This window comes from Podarcis tiliguerta, assembly GCF_965153285.1.
Source record: "Podarcis tiliguerta genome assembly, chromosome: 1".
Lineage (NCBI taxonomy): Eukaryota > Metazoa > Chordata > Lepidosauria > Squamata > Lacertidae > Podarcis > Podarcis tiliguerta.
Window position 1 is genome coordinate 115,478,475 of NC_139534.1, and position 12,389 is coordinate 115,490,863.

The 12,389-nt window shown below is 42.9% G+C and overlaps 1 protein-coding gene across 4 annotated transcripts in view; it reads right to left on the reverse strand.

Annotated features, from left to right (window-relative positions):
* Window positions 1-1,717: 1,717 nt before the first annotated feature.
* The window catches only part of ATG2B (autophagy related 2B), a 47,777-nt gene continuing 37,105 nt past the window's right edge, over window positions 1,718-12,389 (reverse strand). For all 4 annotated transcript variants that reach the window (XM_083433023.1, XM_083433021.1, XM_083433022.1 and 1 more), the window contains exons 32-42: window positions 11,857-11,965; window positions 11,032-11,226; window positions 10,603-10,704; window positions 9,485-9,563; window positions 9,152-9,356; window positions 7,229-7,298; window positions 5,793-5,875; window positions 5,020-5,141; window positions 4,750-4,904; window positions 3,799-3,948; window positions 1,718-2,677 (exon numbers count right to left, since the gene is read on the reverse strand). In XM_083433023.1, coding sequence (XP_083289149.1) covers window positions 2,447-2,677; window positions 3,799-3,948; window positions 4,750-4,904; window positions 5,020-5,141; window positions 5,793-5,875; window positions 7,229-7,298; window positions 9,152-9,356; window positions 9,485-9,563; window positions 10,603-10,704; window positions 11,032-11,226; window positions 11,857-11,965 — 1,501 coding nt within the window. In that variant the 3' untranslated portion in view covers window positions 1,718-2,446. The remainder of the gene's footprint in view (window positions 2,678-3,798; window positions 3,949-4,749; window positions 4,905-5,019; window positions 5,142-5,792; window positions 5,876-7,228; window positions 7,299-9,151; window positions 9,357-9,484; window positions 9,564-10,602; window positions 10,705-11,031; window positions 11,227-11,856; window positions 11,966-12,389) is intronic.

Consider the following 12,389-nt stretch of genomic DNA (forward strand, 5'->3'; position numbering starts at 1 on the left):
ATTGCTTTGCCTTTGCAAAAAAGGCATCACAATACACAAAGCGCAGCAGGCTGAATAATAATAACCGTAAACATTTTAATGGTTATTTTCTAATGTAAAGGTCTAGCCCAGTATGTGCAATATATACAGTTCATATGTATGGTATATACAATAAAATGTTTACAGTTATTATTGCTCAGCCTGTTGCACTTTGTGTATTGTGATCACTGTATTTGCATAGCAAGGTATTGAATTTGTTTTGCAAAAAAGGCAGCAACACACCAACGTGCTATTTCTGCAATAAATATCAATTAGCATTTTGATTTAAGTCCTTCGTAGTAATGTCTGCTTGTTAATGGAAGCACTCCCAAGAAAGCAGGCAGTCTGATTCTTCTTATGCACTGTGGGTCTAATCTTTAAGTTGTTCTAGGTCCAGCCATCTGTATCAATTACTACCATTATTTAAGCTGCAAAATACTGCCAACAGTGCACTCAGGACAAGTGAAACTGTGTTTATTCCCAACACATCAGTAAATGTATTGACTTTACTTCTTCTCAACTCATTGTCATCATGTTAACATAGCAATCAGCAATGTGAAGTGGAGAAAGATTACTTTGGATTAAGTGCTGTTAGACAAGGTGCCCAGAACATCCATCCTAATAGCTTGGTGAAGTTCGTAAGTAACTTAGGTTAGGGATGGGCAATATTTTGAACCAAAAATAAATAATCCAGGGTCATAGTGTCAAATGGCATGCATACAGAGCCATGAATGCAGGAGAAAATACTGCAGGAAACTGTGGCTGTTATATTGGCCACGGTATCCCAAAGGAAAGAAAGATGGGGAATGAATGCTGTAAGCAATTGTAGCCAATGTCAGAAATAAAAATACTAGCCTCAGAAGAGTGGGGTAGATTGCAATTTCCCTTGTGCATTAGAGAAGGGGTGAGGAACCAAAATATATGGAGGGTCAAAGATTCCCTGCCCCTGGTTTAGAGACAGCTGATTGTAATGTTATTGCTTAGCTTACTGGTGCTTGTTCTTTGCTCTATTAGCACCTATCTCCGACTATCTCACTCATTCACTCAAACACTAGCTGGCTACCTCTGCCCAGAGGACCTTTATTCAATGTACACATTGCTTCTTAACTATGCTAAGAAAGCAGCTTTTAAATGACAGCAACTTATTTCATTGCTGAATGTCTCCACGAAGAACCCCAAAATGCAGAGTTTATTTTGAAGAAACTGCAGTTGCCACTGTGTGTCAGAAAAGAAGCTTAATATGAATCTGCATACCCTCTCAGGGTACAATATTTCTGAGCTCTGTTTCCAATGAAAAAGTGGACACAAATTAGGGTTTGGAATCAATTCAGAAAATTTGGATCACAGTAGAACAGCAGCTTGTCAAATCAATCAAAAAATATTTTGATATCTGAACAAGTTTTAAATAACTTTGCTGTGAAAATTGGAAAAAATGACTACCAAGATGTAACTTGCATAGCATTTAAACTGAATGATGAACTCGTGTCAACATATACAAGTCCCAATATTCCTTTCACAAGACACCTTTCCCCACAAACTGTATTCTCTCTGTGTGTATTCAGAACCAACCGCTCCCTAGACCCCTTACTCCTATGCAGCAATCTGAATAACTGCAAGCACTGCAATCCATTTTTAATGTCATTGATGATCTTGTAGTGTTCTGCCCCTTTAAGTGATTTGCATAAGTTTTAAAACTACGTAAGGACAAAATGCACATTTATTAACAACTATTTTAAAAAGGCAATATACAGGCAAAATTCTTTAAAGTGCAACACAACAGAACATGTCTGCAACATTCAGATTGCTCAAATCTCCACAAAAGGAGGAATTCATTATGAAGGGGAAACAATTAGTGTCCACAGTTGTCTGAAAACAATTTTCTGACCAGGTATCAAGACAGATTGTCCTTGTTGCTAAGTGCCACACGTGAGACACTCACAATTAGCAAAATAATTGAAATCCCCTTTTCCTTTTAGTATCCTGTAGCATCCATGTCTCACGCCAGACATCAACCCTGTTACAGAAGGGCACTAATGTAACCCTTTGCTTTTTAAAACATATTTCAACCATGGTTGGGGAACCCCTTTATATACATGTAGACTGATAAGTATGGGAAGTGTGGTTGCTTCAAAAGAAGGACAAAAATACCCTGCCAACAACAAATATCAAGATACCAAGGAGGACATAGCGCCCAGTCTAAAGCCAGCATTTTCCTGGATTTGGCCGTAATATTTTTTTTTTGAAGGTGCCACTCCATTTGGCACTGACCAAACTTGCTTTCAGGTTTTGCCATCAAATTGCTTTCCAATCTCTTGTGTTCCTGAGATAAGCATATTAAAAGGATACGTCCCATCTAAAGCTGCCATGAGGATAAACGATTTATGCTTCCAGTTTCCCAGTGTCTGTACGTCAAACACGCTTAAAGCTATCAGTCCTCTCCAAGCCGCCACTTCTGGGACTCTTCCTGACGCACGTCGGGCCTGATTTGGTTTCTCATGCCGCCCAACACATTTGACGTCGCCTCCGTTGCCATTATGAGAGGTTTCACCACAGTTGGCGGGATCTGGCGGAGGACACCTCCCACCGCTCCAGTGACTCCTCTGTTCTCATGTTCTCGAGCAGCAGTTTCATAGATGGTATGCGCCGTATCTGTAATCCCCTTAAGAGAGTCCCAGACACACAAAACAGTGTGTTAAATAATAATAATAATAATAATAATAATAATAATAATAATAATTTATTATTTATACCCCGCCCATCTGGCTGGGTTTCCCCAGCCACTCTGGGCGGCTTCCAAAAGAATATTAAAATACTGTGATACATCAAACATTAAAAGCTTCCCTAAACAGGGCTGCCTTCAGATGTCTTCTAAAAGTCTGGTAGTTGTTGTTCTCTTTGACATCTGGTGGGAGGGCGTTCCACAGGGAGGGCGCCACTACCGAGAAGGCCCTCTGCCTGGTTCCCTGTAACTTGGCTTCTCGCAGTGAGGGAACCGCCAGAAGGCTCTCGGTGCTGGACCTCAGTGTCCGGGTAGAGCGATGGGGGTGGAGACGCTCCTTCAGGTATACTGGACCGAGGCCGTTTAGGGCTTTAAAGGTCAGCACCAAAACTGCACCATCTCCCTTTAGTGAAGTAAACTGCTTGGGGGAGGGGGGGCGGTGGGTTGAGTCATCAGTCTTTATAAGCCCCAGAATCCCTCTCAATTACATCCCATTATTCACCGCAATGAAACAGGGAAGCCCTTCCCACAGAGCAGCAAAATGGTGAATTCAGTTCTTGCAGACCCACACTGGCTAAGTAGCTTGATGCCCACGTGAGTCAACTAAGCTCCAGAAGCTGGTTTCAAAGCGAGTGGATACAACCAGTGGTGAAATGCAGTGTGTGGCCTGCTGGGCCGCACATTGGGCAGAGAAACAAAATGTCAAGCATGGATTTAAATCTGTTCCTAGTCATTGGAAAGAAACCAACGACAGAGCAATCAGAGCCAGCAGTGGTTAGGGGTTCCAGCACGCCACAAAGGGCAGCTGAAATGCCACATTCCACAGATGCCAAGCAACTGCAACCCTCTCTTGGGTGTCCACCTGAGAAACCAACATGGAGAAAATACCACTCCCCTAAGGAAAATTAAAATTATTGTGCAGAAAAAATGAAGGATGTATAGCCTCATTAAAGCCATACCAATTTCCTAAAAATGGCGCTCAATACCCATTCCAAAGGCATCTCTCCCTGCCTCTGTGAATGCAATGCAGATGGCCTGAAGGCAATGGTAACGCTCCTTACCTCTTTTACAACGCTGTATGCTTTGGCTACACCTTCACGAAGGTCCACAGGCTGATGAGCCAGGCGGTAGCGAGAAAGTCGTTTGATCTTCTTTGTCTCAATTAAACTAGGCCCGGGGGAAACCATGTCATAAGCTGTTTCTGCAGCTGCCTAAGTATCAGTTTCAATAAATAAATCAAAAACACATTCTCTTACCACGTGTGATGAGCCAGTAAAAACCTAGATATGGCCATAATATCCAATTATCTGTACATTATGATAAGCCTCCTAGATTTTTAAAACACAAGCCAATGCTAAATATTAAGAATACATTCTCATCTCCCAGGGCTCCTTGTAATCTATCTATCCACTCCTTCCAGTTCCCAACATACACTAGGGCGCGGTCCAAAAAAGAGCAAATTATGGCGTTCAAAGGGACCAATTAGAGCACACCTTCATTTTCTCCCAACTAAGTTAATTATTGACATTCACTTCTGTAGGGATATAATATCTCTTGGGGGTATTACTGTGGTGTGGATAAAATCAGTATTTCATTTCCAACCCTACGCTACCTGGGCTCTGCTGACATGATTCCCACAGAGAGCTGCAATATGCACCTCCACAGTCTCCTTACAGTATATAACCCCTCCTCACTCACACAATGCCTGCTGCATCTACAGATATTTTGCCAGCAATGAATAGACATGACTTCCAAAAGAAAGAAAAAAACCACTGTTCAGATTTCAGCATTCATGCCTAACTCTTTAAAATGCTATTCCAAATACCAAGCTACCAAAACATCACAGGCCACACCTTCCCTCCTCTTAATTAAGGATGAAAAAAAGAGAGATCTCAGTTGGCTATGTAATTGTAGGCTTTAGTTGACTTCTGAAACCATTTCCCAAAATCTTGTTTGCTTCAAATAAGATTAGGCCTCCTTTGCCTATCCCCATCGATAAAGGGAAAACATACCTGTATGGTCTGAACCATTCTGTTTGTCAGTTCCAATGCTGCCATTGCAGTAGATGTACCAAAAGAAGCTGCACCTCTCTGAAAGCCTCTTACAATGCGGCCGTCTTTTCGGTATTGTTCTATTGGTAACCACACCAAGTCTTTTAGACCCTGCACTGTAATAAAAGATAGCATGTCATGGATATTTGCTCAGGAAAAATATTCATTCATATGAATGCGTGCGCATAGAATAAAAAACAGAGAGGCTTAAAAAATACTGCCGGAACGTACCTAATTGAACTAATGAATGCATTGGCCCGACTCCTCCTAGAATACCCGGTAGCTGGTTTTTCTTGATGTCGTTAATCCATTCTGAGATGGCGTAAGAGAAAAGCTTATCCACACCTAGCAACCTGTGTGTGTGTGCAAAAGTAACATTTTGTTACCCAAAGAATGATAGGAAGGTATAATGGAGAGACTACGCCGCTTTTTGCTATTAAGATCTGTGGATTACTTTGGCCAGTTACCAACCAAAGCATTCTGCTAGAGCAAGCACCGTTGGCTGCACTACAGAACTTCCTTCCCTCTCCATGTGCACCTCTAAATATGTTTTGGGGTTCCCCCAGCTCTCTGGGGCAATTTAGGGGGCACACAGGGGTTTCACAGAGACAGGAGAGGGAGGGAAAGTTCAGCTATGCAGCCCAAAGTGCTTGAACTAGTGAAATTGTTCTGTTTGTCTTTCCTTCACAGCAAACACAGGGCAGGAGTCACCTCACCAGCCCTGTCAGCAGAAGTCCTGTGCAAGGACTTCCGCCTTCTTGCTTTCTTCCCCCCGTGCACCCCCCCCCCAATTGTCTTAATGGGGTCAAGAACCTGCAGAATGGTGCACAGGGGGAGACGAGTGGGGATAGTTCTGTATAGCAAGTTGTAATGCTTGTACAGATAGAACCACTGGAAGAGTGCAACACTGAATCCCACCCACCATTACAATGCTCGGTGTTGGTTTTCCTGGAATGGACAGCCTAACACACAGCAACTCCATTAGAACAACTGGAGAAACTTACCCATGTCTATAGCAAAGCCTCTTCAGTTTCAATTCTGAGCAGTTTAACTGAGCAAGCCCAATCAGAATCCCAGCTAATGTACCCTGAAAGTTGAACGGGTCAAACAGTTCATAAGCAGCACATAAACACCAAAGTATTCTTGACCGCTTTTCATCATTTCTTTACTAAATTAACTGTATTTATAGGTTGCCTCCCAAAATAAAGTCCTTGGGTGTTGTACAGAAAAGCAAAGGAAATGCTAGAATAAGAATTCAAAATAAGCTTCAGAAAGTCGATTGGCACAAAAGTCAAACACAAAATATAATAAAAACGGAATAAAATACAACCCAAAGCATAGAAGCTGGCATCACCATCAAGTTACAGGAGGTTAGAAGCCACCAACCATAACAACAGGGACTAAAGTACATGATCTTAAATGGCCTGGGAGAACAAAGGCAGTCTAGGCCTAGCATTGAAAGGACAACTTTAGCTTTCCTAGGGTAAGTATTCCACAGCCATCACTATGAGGGGCCACCAATGAAATTATGCCCGTTTTGCAGTTAGGTATGTAAGTTTTACCAAAAGGTCTTTCACTACTACCTACTGGAGAATGCCATCTGAAATTTGATGGCATATTGGGTTCTGGATGCTTTAATGAAAATTAAACTTTAATGCAAGTTGCCTGCAGTGAACAAGAATCTCCTCCAGGTGACAAAGCAGAAAGTTTGTAATTTTTTCTTTTAAACCACAAATGACCCTCAAAATGGATGTGTGGACGAATGGACTGGTAAGAATCTTTGCAGGCTACCAGCTCTTCTGGACTTATTTGCAAGACCGTAAGCTTAGCAATCTTTTGATTTATTTGAAGATTTTGAGCATAAATGTATCATCTTTCAAAAATAAAGAAAGAACTATTGATTGTGGTTCGAGGGCCCGACCCCCGCGCCGTAGAAAAGAATACACAAGGACACGTGATATATGGTTTATGGGCGTGAAAAGGCCATAACTTTATTGGTTACAGCAGTGAAAAGATATTGGCTTAGGCATTGGATGTCCACCACAGGGGTTGAATCACCAGTGGGCGGAGCCTGTTGATGCTAATACAACTATAAGCTCTCCCCTGATGTCACCGAGGGTCGTGCCATGGCCTCCCGCCAAGCAGGCATCGGACAGAATACACGACCGCCAGATTCCTTTAACGGAATACCCAAAATTGAAGGCTTAGGCGATGGCCACACCTAGCCTTCCAACACACCACAACGTAATAATCCAATGCAACGTAATAATCCGATTGGGTGCCGGCCGGTGGGCGTGGCGCCAGCCAGGTGAACTAGGAAGGCAGGGGGCGGTTGCCCCCTGCTAGGGGCGGTGCTCGGGCTCCCGCCCACAACCACTCCCCTCTCTTCCAGGGAGGAGAGTCCATGTGACACTAATTTTATCAATAAAAATCAACAAACCTGATCCATAGAAACATGCTTGCCATGGTAATCAAGACGTATTGGAACTTCTGATGTAAATCGAAATTCTCTAAAAGGAAAAATACGTTGATAACATGCTACACAGAAACAAAAACACAGTTGGAAGATTGGGATCAACAGATAAAACCTAAGATGGTAAAAAGTAAAACTAACATCCCTGAGCTCCATATTTTTTTTAGGATCACCAATCACCACCTGGGACGCGGATGGTGCTGTGGGTTAAACCACGGAGCCTAGGACTTGCCAATCAGAAGGTCGGCGGTTTGAATCCCTGTGACGGGGTGAGCTCCCGTTCCTCGGTCCCTGCTCCTGCCAACCTAGCAGTTCAAAAGCACGTCAAAGTGCAAGTAGATAAATAGGTACCACTCCGGCGGGAAGGTAAGCGGCGTTTCCGTGCGCTGCTCTGGTTCGCCAGAAGCGGCTTGGTCATGCTAGCCACATGACCTGGAAGCTGTACGCCGGCTCCCTCGGCCAATAAAGCGAGATGAGCGCCGCAACCCCAGAGTTGGTCACGACTGGACTTAATGGTCAGGGGTCCCTTTACCTTTACCTCCACCTATATTTGCTAAATCCCCAACTTTCTAGGGGATTTAAAAGTTGCCAGACCTACTGGTCATCTTAATCTCACAAGATCCAGTCTCATACTTCTATTCTTTTTGATAATGTTTATACTCAGAAAAGTCACCTTTAGGAAAATTAAAGTGCAGTTCTACCGTGCAGCAGTTTTAAGAATACAGTCAAACCTTGGCTCTTGAACAGCTTAGTTGCTGAACATTTGGCTCCCGAACAATCAAAAAGTGGAATTGAGTGTTCTGGTTTCTGAACTTTTTTTGGAAGCCAAACGTCCGACGGGGCTTCTGAGGCTCCCGATTGGCTGCAGGAGCTTCCTGCAGCCAATCAGAAGCTGCGCTTTGGTTTCTGAGCGTTTTGGAAGTTGAACAAACTTCCAAAACTGATTCTGTTCGACTTCCAAAGTATGACGGTACTACATGCAAGCAAGGCTTGGTCCTGTGAAGGAAACTTGTATTTCCTCCTATCTTTTTAGTTTAATGTTGTATTATTTTATTGTTGTTAGCCATCCTGAGCCCGGCTTCGGCTGGGGAGGGCGGGATATAAATAAAAATTTATTATTATTCTTATTATAACATCAGATGAAAACAGCCACATAATATACACTGTGGGGGAAGTATGAATATGATGAGCTTAAACATCAGGTGAGCAATCTTTTTACACCCAGCAGCTACTTTCCGGTGGATAGGAGCAGACTCAGTGGTAAGTGTGGCTAAGGCTGAAATCTCCCACACCCCTTTTTACGTAAATGAGTGTTTGTTTAATACACACATCCTTCCCAACCTTACACAGAAGGCACAAAGACAAACAACTGCCCCCTTACATGCAGGTGCATTTACATGCACACTCACGCAGTCTTCCCACTTCTCTCTTTTTCACCCACAAACACACACTAACCACGCAGTATCAATGCAGGCAAGATCAGGGATGCTATTAACAGGGCAAGGACCGTGATCTTTACCCCACTTCCCATGGATAGCCTTACATATGCAGGAGGTTCCTTATATATATATGCATATATGCTTTGCTACACATATAGGGCTCTGGACTGGGGCTACAGATGGAAGAAGTCCACTGATTATAAAGTAGATGCTTCTGGACTGCAGAAATTAAGAGTTTACCAAATGAGTGAAATAAGAGCTGACTGTAACTTCTCTAGACTAGAGCATCTCATGGACCTAAGGTGGTGGCAGGGGGGGAAATCTGTGGTCCTCCAGATGTTGCTCAACTACAGCTCCCATGATTCCTGCCCATTGGTCATGCATGCTGTGGCTGATGGGAGCCAGAGTCTAACAACACCTGAAGCCACCTGTGATCTACGTCTCAAGGTACCTGAAAAAGATTGGCTGGTCACTGAATGGTGCCTCTTCGTGTGCAAAATTATGGTCATCCCCATTGAGCATATCCACAGAATCGACACTTCCGTTCTGGCTCGCTCGCTTGTGTAAGGAGAAAGAAATGACTGGACTTGGCTCTTTGAAACTGCTGTGGTGCCTGGGCAAGGTACATGTCACTTCTGCACCAGGAGGCTTCTTAACTGCAAACAGATAAATAAATGAACGCTGAAATCTAAGGCTGCCAATGAAAGAGTTATTTGTTTGTAGCTCTGCTGTCCATGTATATGTTTCTATGAATTCATTACCAAAAAAAGGACAAATTATTTACCCTCGGGATCTGGAGTCATTAGGACTTCTACTTCTGTAGACAGGCTAGTGAAAAAATCCTTCAAGAAAAACAGGGCATCCTGAAACATAAAAGTAGCATATAAATCACAAACAAGTGAAACCACCTTATACACCAGGGGTGGATAAACGGTGGCCCTTCAGATGTTACTGAAATACAACTCCCATTACCTTTGGGTGATTGGCTATGCTGCCTGAGACTGATGGGAGTTGTAGTTCAGCAACGTCAGGATAGGCACACCTTGACCATCCCTGTTAAGACACTTCTTTGAGTTCAACAGAAGGAAGGGATAAGAGAAAGTGTTTTTGCATTTTTATATACATCACACACGCCTCTAATAAGCCAGTCTTCTGCCATGATAAGAAGGGGAATGCAGAGAAAAGGAATGGATTATTCTGACACAGGCTGGCTCCCATTGACATCTATGGGCGAGAGTAAATGGGCTGCCAGCCAGGCAAGTTGAGAAAGAGCAAAACAGGCCCTCAGGCAGCTACTGGCTCCATGAGTGGCAGGGTTAGGTCGAGTTGCAGTGGTTTCCCATGAGCCCCTTTTACTTTCTCCTACGCTTTCCATTCATATTGAGGAAAATAAAAGTGCTGCATGTAGAAGCACTGTTGCAATGAAGGCAAAAGATCCTTACTGCCTGTCAGTGAGTGGACCACACAAGCAGGGCACACACAAAAAAACAAAAACAAGGCACAAAAATACACACTGAACATACATCCCTGGAGGAACCTCCATCCATAAATACCCTGCCCACCATGATTATGAGATTTTCTCCAGTGAGTAACAAAAACATTTTGGCTATAAGTTGTTTTGGGTTACTTTTGGCAAGAGAAAACAACCAGTAAATTCAATAAATAGCAACAACAACCACCTGTACTTCATAAATGGTTCTCTTTCTTCCACCGAAGCAAGTTACTTATGCAATAACGGCAACTTTGCACAAGTATAGTTGCAAACTTAATCAAATCACAACTCTGCAATTCACACCCACAAAATGTTTATAACAGATTATAGGAACGAGTGATTAAGGAATCATTACACTGCATAAATTCTCTATATATATTTTCCTAAGAAGTGTTGCTTGCTAAACCAACCTGGTCAATGTTGAGACGAAGTGGCATTAATGACACTCGCAAACAACACTCCTGGGGCGATCTGCCCGACTCTGGACGAACGTGCAAAGCTTTGACCATCAACTGAAGTAACAAGTGAAGAGAGAGAGAAAAGCTGAATAAAAATGAACGTATATTTGTGAATTGCTCTGACAGCATATATAAAAGATAAAGAATCTTTACAGCAATATCAATACTGATATGTTTATAACTGAGTGTTTTGAACTTGTGTCAAAATTGCGGTCGCTCAAATTCAATGCAACATGCAGTAAAAGTTGGGGCCATTGCGTATGTGAATTTTTATGGACTGTTTTTCAAGTCCCAGTGGAGGTCAGACACAACTTTAGTGGAACACATACTTCTTCACAGCCCCATCATTTCCACATTTAGCAAGTTGTTGCACGGCCTTACCATATTAGAATGTGCCTTCCTAGGCATCTCCTTACTGCAGTAGAGGTAGAGAAATTTATTCATCTGTGATGTAGCCAAGCGATCTCTGATCTCAAGATCTTGAACCACAAACACTTGACGAGACACGGGTTGCTCCAGCAGGTTGACCTCATACTCTGCTTCGCCCGATGGATATACCTCATGCTGGAATTTGACCTGATAACAAGGAAAGGGGAAAGGCAAGAACTCTATTAAGACGCCCCCCTGTAGCATTTGCAATGCTGCTTGATACAGAGTTGTCACTTATAAGTTCAGGTGGCTTCAGTGGCAAGGGGTGCCTGTTTCCAGCTGTGGCCCATTCAACAGCTATGGCCATTCCACTCTCTGCCCTTTCTAAGTTCAAAAGGTCTGAGTACAGTGGTACCTCAGGTTAAGTACTTAATTCGTTCCGGAGGTCCATACTTAACCTGAAACTGTTCTTAACCTGAAGCACCACTTTAGCTAATGGGGGCTCCTGCTGCTGCCACGCCGCCAGAGCACAATTTCTGTTCTCATCCTGAAGCAAAGTTCTTAACCTGAGGTACTATTTCTGGGTTAGAGGAGTCTGTAATCTGAAGCGTATGTAACCTGAAGTGTATGTAACCCGAGGTACCACTGTATATACTGCTTTGGCTCACAAAAAGTTCCTCAGATTTTAGAGCCTGAGGAAAAGGTCACATTGCCTCTGAATTTTTGTAATGCTTCATATCCTATGCATGCCAAACAAATGGGCAAATACGGTCCCCATCAGTTGTAGACAACTTCCCAGCAATAAAGAACAACTGTCACCATTTCAGTTATTCTTACCTTACTTAACTGTATTTCCATCAAGAAATCTGGGTTCCTTCCTCTTCCACCACAGACTGTGTTGCGCCCATGCCTTGTTGGTGTGTGAGAAGGAGAGCTCTGAGGACTACTGGAATAGGAGAAAGGGTATTGTTTTTCCATTTAAACTTTAAGTTTGGCTTGCAACAACTGTTTCAGTGCTCAACTGGTCATCTTTTGGTGCTGTATTACAGTGCTACCTCGGAAGTCGAACAGAATCCGTTCCGGAAGTCTGTTCAGCTTCTGAAACATTCCAACTTCCAAAGCAAATCTCCAGCATCCAATTGGAAGCCTTGGAAGCCCTGTCCGACGTTCTGCTTCCGAAAGAAAAACTTCTGGTTTTTTATCGTTTGGGAGCCGAATGTTCGACTCCCAAGGCGTTTGGAAGCCAAGGTACGACTGCATTATTATAACTTTTATTCTCAATGTATTCTCAACACTACTCTGACATTTTGTAAGGTGAGGATTTTTATAAATGTTTCTATAAATAGTAAACAAACTGAAGAGTAAAAAAA